The sequence below is a fragment of the Camelus dromedarius genome, chromosome 26 (assembly GCF_036321535.1).
Source record: "Camelus dromedarius isolate mCamDro1 chromosome 26, mCamDro1.pat, whole genome shotgun sequence".
NCBI classification, from domain to species: Eukaryota; Metazoa; Chordata; class Mammalia; order Artiodactyla; family Camelidae; genus Camelus; species Camelus dromedarius.
In genome coordinates, this window is record NC_087461.1 from 23,812,659 (window position 1) to 23,833,926 (window position 21,268).

Genomic DNA, 21,268 nt, shown 5'->3' on the forward strand with positions numbered 1-21,268 from the left:
CCGAAGTTGATAAATATGCAGATAACATTAGATTGAGCTGTGGTTCTATCTATATACAGTAATTAGGCTAAGTCAAGATTTAGAGTATTTAGACATTTCATTTAGAGTGTACTATCAAGTTACTCGTACATACTAGAAATATATTATAAATTATTGAGCCACAACGTTCTGATTTTATCCAGGCACACAGCCGCACTTGAGTGCACGGGTACCGTGTTACAGTAGAGGTAGAAAAGACAATCTAGTATATTTGGGTTTAAATAAACTTGCATTGACACCCTATGTGTTCTATGAAATAACTGGTTCTAATTTAGGCAACAAAGATTTCCCATACACTAGTGACAGAATATTGTAAGAAATCCACATTTTAATTGTCAATTTAAATCCCTATCTCAACTTCATCAGGAGTATCTAAATTATATGTTTATAGACTAAGGCAAGTGAATAAGGAGTCTGCAGGCCAGGAAGGTGAGTGGGCAGCAAAGAGAGGTGTCTCAGGCAGAGCTGGGCCTCAGACTGAGTCATGAGATGATCAGCATATTTGGGGGCTGCAAGAAGCATGGCAGGGTTTGAGCACTTGTCACACCATAGTTAAAAACTGGTTTGAGATATATAGTACACAAGAACACTAGCCATGAAGGAAATACTGATAAATTTAATTTCATAAAATTAAAATTTTTCTGCTCAAAATAGCCTCACAGACATAGAAAATAAACTTACGGTTACAAAAGGAGGAAACAGGAGGGATGAATTAGGAGTTTGGGATTAACAGATGCACACTATACATAAACTAGATATAGCACAGAGAACTATATTCAATATCTTGGAATAACCTATAATTGAAAAGAATCTGAAAAAGAACATACACACACATACACACACACACACATAACTGAATCACTTTGCTGTACACCTGAAACTAACACAACATTCTAAGTCAACTATACTTAAACTAAACTCTAAAAACAATTTAAAATAAATTTTAAAATATAAAATATTACTGGCTCTTAAAAAAGAGTTTCTGTTCAAAAGACAGCCTTAGTACTGACTGGGAAAAATTATTCCACAGCACATAAGTCTAAGAATAGGTTAGTGTCCAGAATATGCAAAGAACCTCTGCAAACTGCCTAAAAAAAAGACAAACAATTCAAATTTAAAATGAACAAAAGACTTGAATAGACTACATAATAATACACACGTGTGAGATAAGCAGATGAAAAGTTATTCAACATCATTAGTTATCAGGGAAATACAAATGAAGTCTACAACGACATACTATTTTATCCTATTAGAAGGACTAATTTTTTTTTAAAGAGCAACATTAAACGTTGGCACTGATGGGAACTTGTAAAATTGTACACCCACTATTGCGTACTATTTGGCAGTTTCTAATAAAGTTGATAAATTTCTACCCTATGACTCAGATACTGCACCCCCAGAATAGGCAAAACTAGTCTTAGTGATGGAGGTCAGAAAGTGGGTGCTTAGGGTGGGAGTGGGGACGGGCTGGAAGATAGCAGGAGGACACTTTCTTGGGTGAAGGACATGTTTTATATCTTCTTTTGACTGGTGGTTACACGAGTGTATACAATTGTTAAAACGCATCTAACCAAGTGATTGTCAAAGTAACCTGTAATTTTGAATAACAACAAAAAAAGTCAGACAAAAACAAACACATACTATTTGTTTCCATGTGCTTCCAAATAGAAATAAAACTAAACCATACTTTACGGGGAGACATTCTCAAATATAAAATGATGAAAACAAAGCAAGATAGGAATTACTATACAAGGGAGGAGAGGGGCTCTCTCCATGCGGAGAGAGACGGACGGATGCTGGGTGGGCTGTGACAAGGAGGGGCAGCCAGGGAGTTTTAAGGGTAATGACAATATTCTACTTCTTGACTTGGGTGGCAGTTACAGAGTCTTCCCTTTTCAATAACTCACTCATGTGTGCCTTTACATTATGCACTTTCCTTTATGTATATTATATTTCACAAATTGAAAGGTTTTAAAATGTGTTTTTAATTTCATTGTAAATACACATACACACACTCTCTCACAGGAAATAATACTGAATAGCTAATTTATTCAGCTATTAAACTAAGCATACATCACAACTGGCTGGATGAGATATATAATAGGGATAAATAAAAATCCACATAATCCTCAAATGAAACATTCCCAGAGCTTGTTTTATAATGAGAAAACTAAGATTCAAAAGATTAAATGATTCACACAATTACTTTTCATTTGGCATTTTAGTATCTCAGTTGAATCCATATGCTTCTAAAAGTATCCATATGAAAAATGAGTAACACAAAAAAATTTTTTTAAAGGAAGGAAAAATGTTCTTATTGATACAAATATGTAAAACATATATTTGTTTCATGTCTTATGTAAACCCTAAAAGGTCACAAAGACTGGTTTTGGGGTAAATGAAATTTTGGGGCAGCCACAGAGAGACTAAATCTCTTCTGTATGCAAACAAGCATAGTTTTACTTTTTTTTTCCCTTTTAAAAAAGAACAAATAAACCCAATGTTAAAAAAAAAAACTATGTAAATGTAACATAATTATGTTTAAACCACAGAAGACAGGAAATTTAGAGTTACAGATTCTGTGGTAAGTTTTAATTCTATCCTTGTGTATATGTTTTATAAAAAAGAGTCTTTTCATTATATGATCACATAACACTAGGCCATGTAACAATCAATTCAGCAAATATTTGTTTTACAATGTGTGGAAGGAAAATATTTTATAGGATAAATTGTAGGAAATTACTACATTATTTAGGCAAATTGTTATGTAAAATTTCTTAGGGCATTTATAGAATATTAATAGAAACATTTTTTCCCCCTGATTATCTTCTAAAGAACATGAAATTAAACTCTTTTATAGGCAGGCATTTATATTTGAAAGCTGACCTTTAGGCTTAAGGTTATTCTGAAGTAATGAAAAACTTAGGACATTAGAATTTTAGCATGTTTTGAATCATGCATGCCCGGCACTTTTTATAAAAGAACAGTAGAAACTGAAGTAACTATGGTGGGAAGGTATAGCTCAAGTCATAGAGCACATGCTTAGCATGCACAAGGTCCTGGGTTCAATTCCCATTACCTCCTCTAAAAAATATAAATAAATAAATAAATCTAATTATCTCCCCCCCTACAAAATAAAAAAAAAAAAAAAAAGAAGCTGAAGTAAATAATGAAGACCCACAGGTTCAGAATAAGTCCAGAAAACAACCCTCATTATAACTACTGGCATTTGCTAGGGTTCCTGAGAACTCATATATCTGAAATTTGACTTTTCAAAAGGAAAAAATGGCATTTATCTCGCTTTTCCTGTATAAACTATATTTCAGGTTAACCAAATGATTAGCAATCCACGCTAAGATAAACCTAGTAAAAGTATTAGATTATGAAGAAAAAATTCTCAAGGCCTCCAAGCAAAATGATCAAACAGCTTACAAAGGAAAAAGAATTAGACTAACATCAGAATTTTCCCAGAAAAGGTGTGGAGTAAGCCATCCATGGAGCGGGTTTTTTTTTTTTTTTTAATTCAAGAAAGAAAGTGGGAACCAAGGACTTTATATCTACTAATGCTGTCCTTTGAGAATTTACAGGAAAATAGCTTCACTAGGGTACTGTCCACGTGTGTTTCTGCAAAAGGAAGCAGTCCACAAAGTGAAAAGGCAATCAGTGCAACAGGAGAAAATAAGCCATATATTTGATAAGAAGTTAATATTCAAAAAAATATAAGGAATTCATATAACTCAATGGCAAAAAAACTCAAATAATTCAATTTTTCCAATGGGCAAATAAACTGAGGAGACATTTCTCCAAAGAAGACAGGCAAAAAGCCAAAAGGTACATGAAAAAATGCTCAACAGCATGAATTTTGAAACTTATTCTCAGAGTAAAAGTTGGTTCAATGTTTGCAAGCCTGGAAATATCATTCACCATTATTAATAAATATGAGGGAAAAGTCATCATGGAGCACGGGGGGCATAATCTCCAGAAATGCTTAAAAAGGCCTTTGACAAAATTCTACACCTATTTCTGATTTTAAAAAACACACTCATTAGGAATAAAAATAGATTTTAAAAAGTATTATATAATATATATACCTTAGTCCTCAAGACATTATTTTACCTAATTTAAATAAAAAAAAACCACTAGAGGCATTTCCACTAAAATCAGGAACAAGGCAAAGAAGCCTACTAGCTCCACTACCATTCAGCATTGCAGTAGGGGATTATCTAATGAAATTAGCCAAGAGAAATCAATTTAAAGAACAAGAATTTATAAAGTAGAAACTTCCTCTGCACCATCTGAGAGCAGAGCTCAGCAAATTTTTCTTTAAAGGGCCAGCTAGTAAGTATGTTAGTCTTTGCAGGTTACTCAGCCTCGGTCACAACTGCTCACCTCTGTATAAAAGCTACAAAGACAATATAAAATTGAGTGAGTAGGAGTATGTTCCAATAAAACTTCATTTACAAAAACAGGATTTGGCCCACGTGCTGCAATACATCAACAGCTGTGCTAGACAATTAACGATAAAATGAACTCAACAGTAGGAGAACACCATTAGGTAGCAGCGTATAGAATTAATATACAAAATTCAGTAGTATTGAATTTTAATCCATTGACAAACAGTGGCTGACAATCAGCATAATGGCAGAAAACTTTATATAACTGAAGGCAAATTACCTCCAGATGAAGTCTGTACATATCAAATAGACATTAAAAGTCAACAAGAAAAGAAAATTCAGCATGAAATGAATAAGTCTACTTTTTCATGAAATCTAATATGTCAGGATACCAGTTGTTCCACTGTAGGTCCTAGGGGAGGGCATGATTAACAGCAAACAACCTATATTGTCTTTAAAAGCAGGAGTCTGAAGTACTGAAAAAAGTCACAGAGTTTTATGAAATCATTGGGTTTTCTCAAAGTCACTTTTGATTCAGTAGGCAAACTGTTATCATTAAGATGTTTCTTTTGTTTCTGTTTGGGTTTTTTTTGTTGTTGACAATTTCACATTTTCTTTTCTTTTTTTAATTACTTGGTTTACATTGTTGTGTTAATCTCTGGTGTAGAGCATAGTGATTCAGTTATACATATGTATTCCTTTTCATATCCTTTTTCATTATAGGCTATTACAAAGTATTGAATATTGTTCCCTGTGCTATACGGTAGTACTTTGTTGTTTATCTATTTTATATATAGTAGTTAGTACCTGCAAATCTCAAACTCCCTTACTGAAAAACAGATAAGGGAAGAGAATTGTTCATGCATTCTATGATGCAAAGTCAATAAAACTCTGCTGTGAGTGTATATGTTTATCCTGACATGCAATCTAAGGTTTAGCCAGAGCCATGGACAAATCATTAAAACATAAAACTGATAGTTATTAAAACAATTTCCTAACTTATGAATTATTTAAGAATTATACAGGGGAGGGGTATTTGTCATTTTCTTACCATTTAACTTAAAGCTCGAAGACTCAATAAATCCTCCAGATCTAGCAATAATAGCCATGTCTGAAATACGATGCCGCTTGGATTCTCACCAAACTCAAAACGCTGTTTTCTGAAACTGACTTTGTGCATTTATAAAAGCATTTGTGGGAAAACCATATTTACATGTACAAAAGGATTCATCAACCTTCTTGCTGCACAAGAAAGAACAGTTTAGTCTTTATCTTTTGAGGCTTCGTCATAGAGTTTGACACTTGTGACCACTTTCTCTCCTTAAACACGCTCCTCCCTTTGTGTTTTCGGTAACACACTCTTCCACTTCCCCTCATGACTCTCTGGCTGTTCCTCTCAGTTTCTTTCCAGGTACCTCTTCTCTGGTCCAGTCATTCTCCCTGAAAGATCGGGTTCAATAGGATTCTGGTTTTGCCCTTTAAATTTTCACTTTCCTTTCTTTTCCTCACAGTCTCACATATATTCATCACTCAAGTTACCAAATATTCGTAATAGCCTATGCCCAACCCAAATTTTACCCTAAGCTTTAGACATGAATATCCCATTGCCTCCTTGAGTCATTAGCCCAGAGATGTCCCATAAGAACCTCAACGTGTACCCGACCATAACTGACCTCATCATTCGTGTATTATACACTAAACGTTTGCTGAGTGCCTACCCTGAGCCTGGGACTGGGTTACACAATGACTATATCATGATGAACAAATTGATTTTGTTTCTCCCCTGGTGAAGTTCATTCTTCCTTCACCTGTGCTCCAGCTGAATTCCCGGTATCCGTAAGTGGTACCATATCCATCAGAAACCTAAACTCCATCCATGACTCCGCCTTCCTCTCCACAGCTCGTGCTCAGTCACTCACCTTGGCTGATCGGTTCTCTCCCTTTATCTGCCTTTCATCTGTCGATTTCTGTATTCTTTAGTACCTTGTACTCCATAGGCTTAGTTTAAACCGCCTTCACCTCTGGCCTGCAGTGATCCCCTGAACAAGCTTCTCTGTTTCGGGTTACACTTAAAACCCTTTAATAACCTCCAATCAGCTTTAAAACAAAATCCAAACTTAGCATCGCACACAAAGGCCTGAGTTATAACTGCCTGTTGACATGTCTGTCCCGCACCCTCAAAGCCCCGATTGCAGGTGAGAGTCTAAAGTGAGTTAGTCACCATTTAGGGGCCTCTTGTTCTCAATTTGTACCAAGTTAAATAACATGATTAATTTGATATAAGAGAAACACAGGATGAAGGGACTCGTCTACACGTAAGCATCGATACTCTGACTTTAACTTTGTATTTTTGTATTATTGGTTTAAATTGCTACCAATTAAAGGTATTGCTATGTGAACAACACTAGTCAGTATTTACCTAGCACTATTACATAGTAAGCACTTTACGTATATTAATTCACTCAATCATTTCAACAATCCAGTGACACAGGTACCATGATCGTCCCCATTTTATGCATTTGGTAGTTAAGGCACCGAGTAGTTTAATAATTTGCCGAAGGAAACATAGTCAGTAAGTGGTGAGACTGGCATCCCAGGCTCTGGTTCCAGAATCTATATTCTTACCAACTATATACTATTCAGAATAAAATGAGATTGTGCAAAGTATTAAACAAGAATTTTGATTCTTGAAAGGTGATACACATAGATACATATAATGTACATATATGTGTGTGTGCATATCTCTATGTGTACATATGTGTGTGTATATATATATGTATACATAGAGACGTATATACATATATGTGTATATATATATTCATCATATAGACTGTATAGAAAATACAAATAAGAAACTAAAAAAGATCCCAAGTCCTACCATCCAGAAATAACCAGCATTAACAGCTAATATAAATTATCCCAGATATCTCTTTATACCTATAACCAGATAAAAGAATGTATGGCTAGGTAAGAGAGAGAGATGATATGGATGAATGGATGGATGGATGGATGGATAGATAGATAGACAGACAGACAGATAGATAGATAGATAAAAATACTGTTTTAAATACTACCTTTTGATTTATTTATGTGCAAGATGATAAAATTCGCACACCTACTCATCCACCCTTTCCTTTTTCTTTTTGTCAGTTGTACTAGTACATCATCGTTATCAATGTTTATAACATAGATGATTCCCCTAGTGCTAATTCCTCCATTGTTTTGATCGATTGCTGGGTATGTTAAGTCCCCCAGCTTCAGCCCTCCATCTCATCCAAGGGAACATTTTGGCTCTGTAAGTCATGATTGTGGTCATTTGTATGTAAACGCATTTTACTCTTTCATCACTCATGCATGCCAATTCTAAGAGGTGACACTATTCAATGACTCCCCAAGAGTTTCCCCTAACACCCTCAAATAAAATCTTTCAGCTTCTGGGGCCACTTACATCATACTTTCGGGCTCTACTGCACAAGCACCGACTGCTTTGGTGACATTGACAAGCAGAGCTTGGTTTGTTCCAACAAGGAGTTTCACCAGTGGTTGGATGCCGCCACATTTCCGGATAATGACTCTGTTCTCCTGTTCTTGGCAGCACTCTCCCAACGCACCAACCACATTCACAAGGACTTCTTCCGGCTGGTCAGTTAAAAGTCCCACCAAAGTTTCAATGGCTTTGTATTTGCGGAATCTAAGTTCATAGGGTGGGAAGGAAGGGAAAGAGATGGACAGTGTTATTTTTAGTATAAAGTTAGCTGATAATAATGAGTGATAACATCAATGGCTAAAATTTACTAAATGCCGACTATATGTTCATTCAATCTTTACAATAACCCTGTGATGTAGATAATATTATAATCCCCATTTTCAAAAGGCTAATCTGAGGCTTGATCAGCAGTGAAGCCAGCATCCACACCCAACCATCTGTGCCCTGAAGCACCGTACCGTACAGCTTCTAGGAAAACTACAACTTCTTTTAAATCTTAGTGTCAACAGTCCTACAATTTTAAGGGTTTTGCCCTAGGCTACAGGGACTACTTTACATGAACAAAGCAAAATAAACCATTTTTGTGTTAAATAGAACATGTAAGTTTCCTGTTAAAGAAAATCATCCGCCTGAGACAGGGAAGAGTTGCCCCAGAACATCCATCATAAACTGTGCAAACTCTAAAAATGCACAAAAAGACAGCTTCAGAGATTAAAATCAATCGAATGGTCATAAAATTTATACATGCTTTAAAATTCAATGAAATCGTATTTGAAAAATGACTACTTTTCTGGACCAGCTGGTTAGTTGGCATTTAGGCGACTCATCTTGTCAGAATGGAACCACTTCCATCTCTAAAGACTCAATGGAATATTCATCCCCTCACCTTGATAGGTCTCTGCAGGAAATATCAGGGATGCTTCTCATTTAAACGGCTGCCCAAATGCAAAACAGCCCATTGGCACAGGGAGATTATGTCAGCAAGCCCCTTATTCCTACTGAGGCACGGAAGATCATTGCCAGGTGGTGAGATGGGAAGTAAGGGTCTTCCATTTCTAAGAATCTCTTAACTCTGCCAACTTAGTCCAGAATGTACATCTATGAAAACTGCAGGAGTAGCACTAGAATCAAGTCTTTATTCAAGTAGCATTACAACAGAAAAATGTTTTTTGATGGACCCATTTTAATACAGAACATTGAATGCCTTCTCTTACTTGGTTGCGTTCTCTTTGCTGATGGAACATTTCCATATTGCCCCCGTGACGGCGGCCAACCGTTCTTTATTGTCTGTTTCACTGAGCAGAGAGGCCAGGGGTTTGAGTCCTCCATGCTGCCTCATCAGGTGACGGGTTTCCTCGTCTTCAGCACACTATGCAAAAAGCCAAAGCAGAGGCTGTCACTGGTCAAGGTGTGGCAAGCTTTCAGCGACTGCTAAAGAGGCCGCCATTCTAGTAACTATGAAACTTCTTTTTGGAGAGTATCATTCTCTGAAGGAGCCTCTAAATAAAACATAATTCTTGTCTATGCTGGCAGCTATCTGACAGCGTCTCTCTTCCTTTCTGTGGTTTTGGCAATGTCTAGCAGTTTCTACATACTTAGCAATCCTCCCAAGCCAGTCCAGGGGTAGCCTAGGCGTCTACCAAGACAGAGGCAGAGGTCAGTAAGAAACCTAGAATACCGCATGCAAGGATGGAGGGTTTCAGCAGTAATGTAACCAAGAGTCTTGGGAAAACATAGTAGATGAGTGAGTGATAGGGATTCAGTTAGATTTTCAATGACCCCAAAATCTAAGAAGTGAGGAATTTCCCCCAGTAGAGTTTCTATGCCCAGAGCAGTGGGTTATACCAACAGCAACTGATGTTTTATTCAAACATGTTTATCCATATGTTTGTGTCATCCTTTGAAATAAATATGTACTACATAGATGTTCCCAACTGATTATCCTTCCCAGTTTGTAGAGCCAAAAGATGATAAATTTGGTATAGGTTTGCTATTATCCTAAGCATACAGTTGGTCTTTAAGGCCATGTGATGCCTATCACACATCATCCCTGAGGGCCACTACCAAAAATCCTCATCATGAAAGAATTCAACAAGGTAGCAGGATACAAGATTAACATACAGAAATCAACTGCATTTCTTTACACTAACAATGAAGTAGCAGGAAAAGAAACAGTCCCTTTTAAAATCACATCTAAAACAATAAAATACTTAGGAATAAATCTGACCAAGGAGGTGAAAGACTTATACATGGAGAACTACAAAACACTGATTAAGGAAATTAGAGATGACTTGAAGAAATAGAAAGATATCCCATGCTCTTGGATTGGAAGAATCAATACTGTTGAAATGGCCACACTGCTCAAGGCAATCTACAGATTTAATGTGATCCCTATCCAATTACCCATGACATTTTTCACAGAACTAGAACAAATAATCCTAAAATTTATATGGAACCACAGAAGACCCAGAACTGCTAAAGTAATACTGAAGAAAAAGAATGAAGCTGGAGGAATAATCCTCCCAGACTTCAGACAATATTACAGAGCTACAGAAATCAAAACAGCATGGTATTGGTACAAAAACAGACATATGAATCAATGGGACAGAATAGAGAGCCCAGAAATGAACCCACAGACCTATGGTCAATTAATCTTTGAGAAAGGAGGCAAGAACATACAATGGAGAAAAGATGGTCTCTTCAGCAAGTGGTGTTGGGAAAACTGGACAATGGCATGTAAATCAGTGAAGTTAGAACAATCCCTCATACCATACACAAAAATAAACTCAAAATGGCTTTAAGACTTAAATATAAGACAACACACTATAAACCTCCTAGAAGAAAACATAGGCAAAACATTCTCTGACATAAATCTTAGCATGTTCTCCTAGGGCAGTCTACCCAGGAAATAGAAATAAAAGCAAAAATGAACAAATGGGACCTGATTAAACTTATAAGCTTTTGCACAGCAAAGGAAGCCATCAACAAAACAAAACAACAACCTACGGAATGGAAGAAAATATTAGCAAATGATGCGACTGACAAAGGCTTAATTTTCAGAATATATAAACAGCTTATACAACTTAATAACAAAAAAACAAACAACCCAATCCAAAAATGGGCAGAAGACTTAAACAATTCTCCAATGAAGGCATACAAATGGCCAATGGGCACTTGAAAAAATGCTCAGTATCACTAATTATCAGAGAAATTTCAAATCAAAACTACAATGTGGTATCACCTCACACCAGTCAGAATGGCCATCATTAAAAAGTCCACAAATGATAAATGCTGGAGAGGGTGTGGAGAAAAGGGAACCCTCCTACACTGTTGGTGGGAATGTAGTTTGGTGCAGCCATTATGGGAAACACTGTGAAGATTCCTCAAAAAACTAAAAATAGACTTAACATGTGATCCAGCAATCCCACTTCTGGGTATATATCCAGAGGGAACTCTAATTCAAAAAGATATATGCACCCCAATGTTCAGAGCAGCACTACATACAATAGCCAAGACCTGGAAGCAACCTAAATGTCCATCAACAGATGCCTGGATAAAGAAGCTGTGGTATAGTTATGCAATGGAATACTACTTGGCCATAAAAAAGAATAAAATAATGCCATTTGCAGTAACATAGATGGACCTAGAGATCATCATTCTAAGTGAAGTAAGCTAGAAAGAGAAAGAAAAATATCATATGATACCACTTATATGTGGAATCTAAAAAAAAAAAAAAACAAGAGGACACTAATGAACTCATCTACAAAGCAGAAACAGACTCGCAGACATAGTAAACAATCTACAGTTACCGGGGGGAAAGGAGTGGAAAGGGATAAATTTGGGAGTCTGAGATTTGCAAATGTTAGCCACTATGTATAAAAATAGATTCAAAAAACCAAATTTCTTCTGTATAGCACAGGGAACTATATTCAATATCTTGTAATAACTTTAATGAAAAAGAATATGAAAACAAATATACGTATGCATATGCATGACTGAGAAATTGTGCTGTACACCAGAAATTGACACATTGTAACTGACTCTACATCAGTTAAAAAAAAATTTCTTCTGTATAGCACAGGGAACTATATTCAATATCTTGTAATAACTTTAATGAAAAAGAATATGAAAACAAATATACGTATGCATATGCATGACTGAGAAATTGTGCTGTACACCAGAAATTGACACATTGTAACTGACTCTACATCAGTTAAAAAAAAAACAGAAAAAAAAAACCAAATCCTGATTGTAACACACCAGGAGGCACCTGCTAAATTTATCTTCTATTAGTGACTTTCAGTTCTGGTTGAGTTGCAACTTTTAAAAATTAATCACTATTTCTAGCCAACCCTGAATGATTACTCATATGACTATATATGAGTGTATATGAGTAACCATTAAGATTACTGTATAACCTTATACTATGGAAGTAGTGTGTGTGTGTGTATATATATATATATATATCTTTATATCCTCATTATGAGTGAGTTGTGTCCCCTCAAAACTCGGATGTTGAAGTCCTCACCCCCGTACCTCAGAATGTGACAGAGGTAGTTAAGGTTAAATAAGGTCACTGAGGTAGGCTGAATCCAATATGATTGGTGTCCTTACAAGAAGAGGATATTAGGACACAGGGGAAGGACCACATGAAAACAGAGGGAGAATGACAGGTGGACATGAAGACGCCAGCCTGCAATCCAAAGAGAGAGTCCTCAGAAGGAACCAACCCTGCTGACACCTGATCTCAGACTTCCAGCTTCCAGGACTGTGAGGAAATAAACTCCTGCTGTTTAAGCTCCCCAGTGCGTACGGTTATGGCAGCCCCAGAAAACTAACACAACCCTCCACCGACACGAACCCCTTCTCTGACTCCATCGTTCTGGTGCACTCTCCCACTTTGCACATTCTAAAGTGCATTCCTCTAGGAGATCTACTCTGATTAGGCAGAAACAGGTGCCAACAGCAGCCAGCACATTTGCCCAGGCCTTTCTTCCGGTTTACGATTCTACTCTGTTTTCTGATACACTATGGAACTTACAACCCACAAAAAGTTAGTGAAGATTAAAATGAGCAAATTAATAAAAGGTAAAGCAGGAACACACACTCACTCATCCATCATGTCTTGGTAGGAGATATATTTCCCAAGACCACTGTGTTGGATCAGGATGTATGAAAGGCAGTAGAGAGGCACCATGTACGTATTTGGCTATTTTACACTAAAAACATCATTTTAGCAGACAGGACATGTTTTATAGAACTGTAAGTAATCAAACACGTTGAAGCAGGTTTCTCTCTGACGTTTCCAGGCATCTATTATTACCAAAGGGCAGTGGCTTTCAAACCTATGTGTGCATGAAAATCCCTAGGGGTTGTTTAAAAACGCAGATTCCTAAGTACCGTCCCCAGAGAATGAGACCTCATGAAACACCACCTGAAACTCCACGAAGAACTCCAGCACAATCCTGAGTCACCGTACCTGGTAGATGGCCATGGCGCAGTGCTCCTGCAATTGCTCATTTTCACTATTTAGGTTCTTTACTAGGTTCTCAATTATCCTTTCTGCTTTGATGGCAGCTCGGCAGTTTTCCTAGGAAAATAAACTTCAATATTTACATGGGTATAACACATGAATATAAGCATCAATTCATATTTATTAATAACGGCGCTGAAGAAACTTTCTTAGTAAATAAACACCATGGTCTGAAATTAACATACTGGTATAACAATAGGAGAATTTAGTCAACATTTTCCAGGTACCAATGTAACTAATGATCTTTTTTTAATGATAAAAGAGCAGGAATTAATAAGAACATAGACAGTACAGATGATACAGCTGAAAATTGGTTCTTTAAGAAGAAAAAATAAGTTGATAACTGTCTGGTGAGACTAATTAAGACACAAAGAGAGAAGGGACAAATAACCGTTTAAGGATTGAATGCATCACTGCAGACCCTGCCCATGCTAAAAAGGTCAAAAAAGCATACCGAAAAACTCTGAGCCAATATACTGTTATGTTTTGTTTCATTTTTATATTTTTTTATTGAAGTATAGTTGATTATTAGTAAACAAACACTGTGGTCTAAGCTTAACACACCGACATAACAGTAAAAGAACTTAGTCAACATTTTCAAAACTACATCATCCAGGTACCAATGTAATTAATGTTCTATTAGTTTGAGCTTCTCTTTCTAATAGAATGGTGACTTCTTGGGAAAAAAAAAAAATCCTTAGCAGTCATGATAACTTTAAAAATTATTTTCTGGCTAAAGAAAGTCAAGGTGAAGAAAGCAAGGGAAGGAGAGCTGGCCTGGGTACCTCTGAGGCACATTCTTGCAACGTCCCCACCACCGGGATTAGCATGTTTTCATGAGAGGTCTTCAGCAACTGAGCCAGCAGATGGATGCCGCCCGTCTTGCGAATGGCTTCTTTGTTCCCGTTACTCTTACTGCAGCTCCACAGCGCCAGTGCCCCACAGCGAGCCAGCTCCACGTCTTCAGTCTCATACAGGCTTGAATAGGCGGGCTCTGTCGCGTTCTGCTCATGGTCAAGTAGAGCAACCTAGGCGAACGGATAAACACGACACACGTGGGAATCTGTAAATAAAACTGAGCTCATCGTGCAATAGCCCCAGGGTCGCGACCAAGCTCACCTCCATCAAAAGTAAGAATCCTTAGAAAACAAAAAATTAACTTTCATACTACATAGCTGCCAAAGAAACAAACAGAACCTTCAGAACAGTTTCCTTCAGCTTTGAGAGAATTAACCTTTCCTTCCCATGAGAAATTTAATCCCCCCAAGATGGCGTTTTCTTAATACGGCTCTTCACATTCACGTTAGTGAGGTTCGCAAACCACATCCTCAGCCTTGGTGCTAAGACGAGCAGGCTCCCTCAAGCCATCAGAGCGCTCCACGAGAACTGAACGGCCGGCACACTCTTCAACCAGGAGCCTCTTTGGAGGACAGAGCCCTCCGCCTGTGCTCCCGAAACCAGCTAAACCAAACAGCACAGCTGGCAGGACCCTCTCATTTCTTTGCAGTAACGGAAGTCCCGGAGGCCCTTAAGGGAGAGGCCCTTCACACGCACGCAGCAGGCTGTCAGGCCGCCCCTCAGAGAAGGCGAAGCGAGGCCTCCCAGTGCTGTCTTCATCCCACGCACGTCTGCTCATTCTCTCTCCTACTTAATTGTGGCCTGCAGTCATGACCACTCAACCACGATCCCCAGGTTCAGAGGGAATAGCCCAGACCACATAGTGTCACGGATTCCCAGTTCCCAGGGGGGAGAGGATGCTGGTTTGAATCAGGTGGACACTCCGGGTCTAATTAGTCATGGCCCAAGAACGGACAGGCGTGAAGAGAACTTAGCATGGCTTTTGGGTACCCACTGGGCACAGAAGATGGTAATGCACAGAAGGAATTCTAAGACAGTGGGTTTGAACACAGGGCAGTCTACAAGTACCTGTCTACTACAGTTATTCCCTCATTATCCGTATAAAGTCCAAACTCCGTAGCTCATTGGAAAAGGCCCTGTGCGATCCTCAGGGTCCCGGCCTTCACCTCCCACCGCTCAGCCCGTCTGGCACTGCGTCCAGCCACGTTCAGCCACGTGCACTAACCAAGCTCTCAGTGCTATCTCCCAGCTCGGGGCCTTTGCAGTACGCCTTCCTCTCCCTCAAATTCTTCTCTCTGGTGTGTCTGCCTGACAGACACCTGCTCACTTGTCAAGGCTCAGGAGGGGTGACCTCTCTTCTCCCCAGACTCTTTTTTTTTTTTAATTTTATTTTTTAAAGTTTTCTCTCTATCCAAATTTATTTATTTTTATTTTTAAAGGTTTTTCATTGAAACATAGTTGTCTTACAGTATTGTATTAGTTTTGGCTGTACAACATAGTGATTCAATATTTCTATAGATTACACTCCATTTAAAGTCATTATAAAATAATGGTGTATTTCCCTATCCCGTACAATAGATCCTTGTTGCTTATTTATTTTATACATAATAGTTTGTGCCTCTTAATTCCCTGCTGCTATTTTGCCCCCGTCCAATGGAAACCACTCATTTGTTCTCTGTGAGTTTCTGTTTTGTTATGTTCATTTGTTTCGTGATCCCCCCTCTCCAAGGAGAGTCGATGGATCATCCCCTCCTTAATTTCTTCCCTGTTCCCAGCACTGACTTCCATGAAATGCCTAATATGCACCATTATGCTTTTATTCTCGCCTGTATCCCCGCTGCCTTCACATCCCCACACCCATGAGATTGTGACATCACTGTGGTCAGGGACATACATTTATTTGCATTTCTGTTTACATTTATGTTTATATTTATATTGCTACCACCTTGTTCTGGTGGCCCACATTTCCACAAGTGTTTGAAGTGGTTTCCAGTGAAAGGGTCAAGGGCACTATACCTACAGAACACATGGAATCTGGCCCCAGGACTAACAGCTCCGGGTCTGGCAACATTTTCCTCCTGGATGCATTCTCCCTGTGTGCTAAACCTTCGTGTCTTCTGCCCAGTCTTCCATCAGCTGTGCCTCTCCAGAGACTGACATCCACTTAGGTGCCCAGACCCCACAGTGGCCAGGGCCCTCCTGCCTGCTCTGATCCTCCCCTCCGTGCCCTTGCTCTGGTGCCATAGCCAGCCTGTTGCTTCATCTCTGCCTTGCATGCTCTCTCTCATGTTCAGGTTTAGAGGGGACTCCTGCCTGTATGTCACCTGCTTCCCTCCCCCACACCTAGCAAACCAAAAATGGACCCCCAATCCTGGCCCCTCCTAGGTGCCTTCTCAACTCAGCAACTACAAGTTTACTATTAGTCTATCCCTCACTGGTCTTTCTTGTTCCTAATTTAGCTGTTATTTAAAATTAAATTAAAACCTCTGTCATTATTTTGATTAAGCTAGCACAACAGTCCAAATTCCAGGCCCCCAAACGTGACGCATAAGATGCCCATAAAAACATATGTTAGTGTTATATTACATTGTTCATTCATAAAATTTAATGGGAGCAGTTTCAGTGGCCATCAGCCTACTGTATGATTTTATTATTTAATCAGAATTCTGATAATCATAGTAATAATGACCTTTTCCCCCCAACATTTTATTATGAAAACTTTCAAACATACACAAAGGGTGAGAGAATTGTGCAGCAACACCCATGTACATCCACCACCTAGACTCTGTAACTAACATTCTTCCATATCTGCTTCATCACACAGCTACCTATGCATCCATCTGTCCAGCCATGAGTCCGTCTTATTTTTGCGGCAAGTCATTATAATGTCTAGTGCTACAGATTCCAAGTGAACAGCACAAATACACAGAATCTCTTCCAGGAAATTTCTGAACACGTTTCACTGTATACACATTCACATAAATCTGTATTAGTTCAATAGATATTTATGAACCCTTTATGTGTGCAAGGTACTGGGCTAGGTGCTTATCACACTAAGATGAAAAAGACACATCTCTTGTCCTAAGGAACATGAAGTACGGAAGTGGTGACGATTCTGCATGATGAAAGCTGTGACACAGGATCTATTGAGGGTGAAAACGCACTTGCAGGTCGTACTTAAGATGCTTCCTGCAGGGGCATGGGCGTTGAGCACATGCTAACTTGTCTCCTTCAGTGATAGTTATTGAAAGAATCATTTTTTTCAGATTATAAAAGTAATAGACAGCAAATTGGTAAATGCAGGAAAACAGGAAGGAAATTTGGTAATCGTTTCAGAGAAAAACCTTGGTGGACAATTTTGTGTATTTATTTCAAGTGATTTTGCTGTCTCTGTTGGGTATCGTCTTTAAAAGTTGGGATAATGGGTACCATCAGTTTTTAATCCTGTAACAATTTTATATAATATTAAATGCACAATTACTCCTTGTTAATAAACTTCTAAAACACAATACTGACAGCTGACAACAGGTGCTTCTTAAGCATATATACTGCAAACTGTCTTACTAATCTCATACTGTAAATACGCTTTTTTCAATTGTCACTCTTGTAAGTAACAGTGAGATGAGTAAGAGTCTGCAGCTCCGTCCCCGTGGGGGACATTTCCTCATAGTGAGGTCCCCACAGCAGAGGACATGGGCTACCAGACGGTGTTCCACTGCAGAGGGTTACCATCCTGTCACCAAGCTGCCCACTACATGAGTGTACCCCTGCCCAGGAGATAGGCGAAATCAACTTCTATTTTAAAAAATTTGTATTTCATTGAAAAATGAGGTTGAACACATTTTTTGGCCACTTGCCAGTGTAAATACACAAAAATAATTTTCAAGGACATGTTATACAAAAAGAAGATTTCCCAGAACACGCCCAGTGGCTGTCATTTAGTGTCCGGGAGGAGCCAGGAAGGACAGTGGGGAGTTGGGGTCTCGGCGGCGGCTTCTGGGCCCACCGCCGACGTCGGCGGTACTTACTCACCAGTTTGGTGATGCCCCCGTGGCGTCTGACCGCCCGCCGGGCTCTTCGAAACTTGGCAACATTCGCAATTGTCTCAGCTGCCAGACATTTCAGACACTTAAATGGAGAATCGAGTATATTAACCATAACTGGTAAACCCCCAAGTTCAACAATATTACGTCTGATTTGAGGATTATGACTGATTTCCTTCAGGATTTGTAATGAACCAATCTAAACGAGAAGAGAAAGTTATAGGTGAATGAGTGCTTAATGCAGAACCAGAGCTACGTATATATTTCTAAATCCCAAGTCTACCTAAAATCCTCCCCCAATTAAGTTTCTTAAGGGAACAGTTTCTATTCCCAGGTGTGAGACATACCCTCCACATTTTCCTTCAATTAAGTAAACAGACATTCATCATTTCAGAAGCTCAGGCCAATGGAAAAGAACCAGAAGAGGAGGAGGAACGGCAGAGAGCTGACAAGAGCAGCTAATCGCAGAAGAGACAGGTAATTAGTGTAACAGCAGACAAAGACAAATGACACGCTTCAGGAAGGGCAGACACCCAGCACTGGGGAGAGAAGCACGTGCAGGTACCAACGAGGCTCCCCTTCCATCATCACCGAGCCACTCACCTGACATTTGACTTCATCCGTTTCAAGTAAATTTATTAAAACTTCAAGGCCTCCAACATTCCTGATCGCCAACTGGCAGGTCTCTTGCGCTAATTTGAAATCCTTCATCGAACACAGTGCAATCACTGTAGCCGTCTGATTTCCTCTCTGCAAAGACACAAGGCCACAGAGGTTAAGTAAGATCACACTCCCATAGAAACGGACTAAATAGTGATGAATCCAGGAACTGGGAAGCGTGGGTCCCCATCCACCGCACATTCAGTTTTTTCAAGTTCTCCGAGTGGGTTATAATTTGTTAAGTGAATTATGTGGAGCCAATGCACAGGGTGTCATAAAACATTATTCCAATTAAGAGTCCCCGTGCAAAGGTGGTCTGTCTGCTTTAAACAGCTACAACACTAGGTGGTATTAGCGTATTAAATAGAGCCGGGGGCAAGCCCTGAGACGTGGGCTGGGGAATGTCAGTTTTACGTGGAGGTAATAGGCCGCCCTTGAACTGTGAACTGTGCAATGCAAACTGTGTCAAAATTATTCCTGCAGATGTACACAGAACCGTCTGGACCAGAGAAAGCCTGGAGCCAGAGAAACCACGTGCGGAGCAGGACAGCGATGCACATTGGGACTGCGCGCAAGTGGAGCAGGGGCTGCAAGGCTGGGAAAGAGGCAGCAATTCCAGTAAGACCTGGAGACGGACCCGACGGGTGGATGAGAGAGAAAAAAACATGGTTTCACTGTGGTGAGCGGACTGCGGGCCCAGCAGTGTGCAGATCAGCTAATCACCACGTGTGAAGAGAAGCGGGGAACTGCTTTTGTAAAAAATCCAAGAGATTTTAAAAATGTAAATGATTGATTAGTGAATCAGGCCTGCCAGGAAGTTAAATCAGAATTTGTTGCAGGAATTCTTAAGCAATGTCCACTGATCATTAGAGCTTTGAAAATCTTTGAAGAACAGAGCATAGTACATACTACTTCTACTGCTACTGACAGTGATTGGCATACGAGTCCCCATGTAAGCACCGAATTAGTTCAGAAGACACAAAAGCAGTATTTCTAATGGAGCCAAGAGGAAACTATTTTTGTAAAAGGTGTTCATAAAAGACAGCCTTGGATTTCTACCTCAAAACATAGTAGCAATAGCCTCAAATACATCTCTCTCTCTCTCTCTCTCGCTCTTTTAAGGAAAAACACTTTCAAATTATATTTAAGATCATTGGCTAATCATTACTTTATATTGCTACATATTATATGTGCATGTATGTAGATAAACACTTAGCCCAAAAATGGAAATTATATTCAAGCGGCCCAACCCCCTCCTTCATATCACACACATGCACACTGGCCAATCCTCTTGTGAACTCAACACAGTATGTTCTGTTTAAAATAAGAAACTGAAGTGGGATAAGCGAAGGGCGAGCGTCAAAAAGTGAAGAAGGAAATGTTTAGACTTCAGACTTTCTTCTTACTCCTTTCCAGATCATTCCCTCCACATCTCTAAAAATGTTATGAATGGCACTTCTGTTTTTCATTCTGATTTTCCCTCTGGGTAATCCAGGCTGTCCTCTGTATTCAAGATTATTTAGAATGACGAGAGCCTTAATTTTATTACTTACATTTAAAATAATAAGCTTTGTTCCTATAGCTGTTAGTGTCTTTTTCTCAATATCAAGAGAAATTCTAACATCACCAATTTCCCCACAGTTGGTTTTAACACATGAAGCAGTAAGTCCTCTATTCATTACTGAGCGTTTCATAAACTCCCTTGCTTGGGGGCACAGGACCCCCGCACACCAGCATTTTCTGTTCCTCTTTTTAAAAAGGCACATATTTTGTAAACCAAAAAGAAGAATCTAAATGCTCATCTTAATGAATTAAAGAAAACAATATGGAAAAAAGAAAAGCAAAGAAAATAAGAGAATTCATTAAACAAGGCTCCTTTTCTGAATTTAAATGGTGAAAAGGAGGCAGAAAGTTCCTCCTGGAGTACCCGAAGGAACTGAGCTAGGTTCCGACATGAAACATTTGACAATGGAAACCAAGAGCCTCAGGTCAAGAGAGCTCTCAGGCAGTGGCTTCAGACTCATGTGTGAGTAGAAGGCCAGAAGTCAAACAGCATGTGATGTCTCAGTCGAGCCGAGAGTCCTCCCAACCCCAGGTCCAGCTCCCTTGAGGAGGAGAGCTCTGTCCTGACATTCTCGGTCGTACACAGTGGAAAACCTTCTGGACTGCTGTTCTTGCATTCTCGTTTCTTTGGTAGCAATTTTCCACTTAGACACTCAGCACAACCATTGCTTCCTATTTCAAGTTCTTTTCA

The 21,268-nt window shown here is 39.0% G+C and overlaps 1 protein-coding gene across 5 annotated transcripts in view; it reads right to left on the bottom strand.

The window, feature by feature from the left end:
• Nucleotides 1–21,268, bottom strand: part of ODAD2 (outer dynein arm docking complex subunit 2) — a 147,007-nt gene that overhangs the window by 81,891 nt on the left and 43,848 nt on the right. For 4 of the 5 annotated variants that reach the window (XM_031444555.2, XM_064479542.1, XM_031444554.2 and 1 more), the window contains 6 exons: nucleotides 18,958–19,104; nucleotides 18,344–18,553; nucleotides 14,239–14,481; nucleotides 13,400–13,510; nucleotides 9,135–9,289; nucleotides 7,882–8,124 (listed from right to left, as the gene is read on the bottom strand). In XM_031444555.2, the coding sequence (XP_031300415.2) occupies nucleotides 7,882–8,124; nucleotides 9,135–9,289; nucleotides 13,400–13,510; nucleotides 14,239–14,481; nucleotides 18,344–18,553; nucleotides 18,958–19,104 (1,109 nt within the window). Of the gene's footprint in view, nucleotides 1–5,636; nucleotides 5,874–7,881; nucleotides 8,125–9,134; nucleotides 9,290–13,399; nucleotides 13,511–14,238; nucleotides 14,482–18,343; nucleotides 18,554–18,957; nucleotides 19,105–21,268 lie in introns of those variants that run through there. The other variant, XM_031444557.2, reaches the window with a different exon arrangement.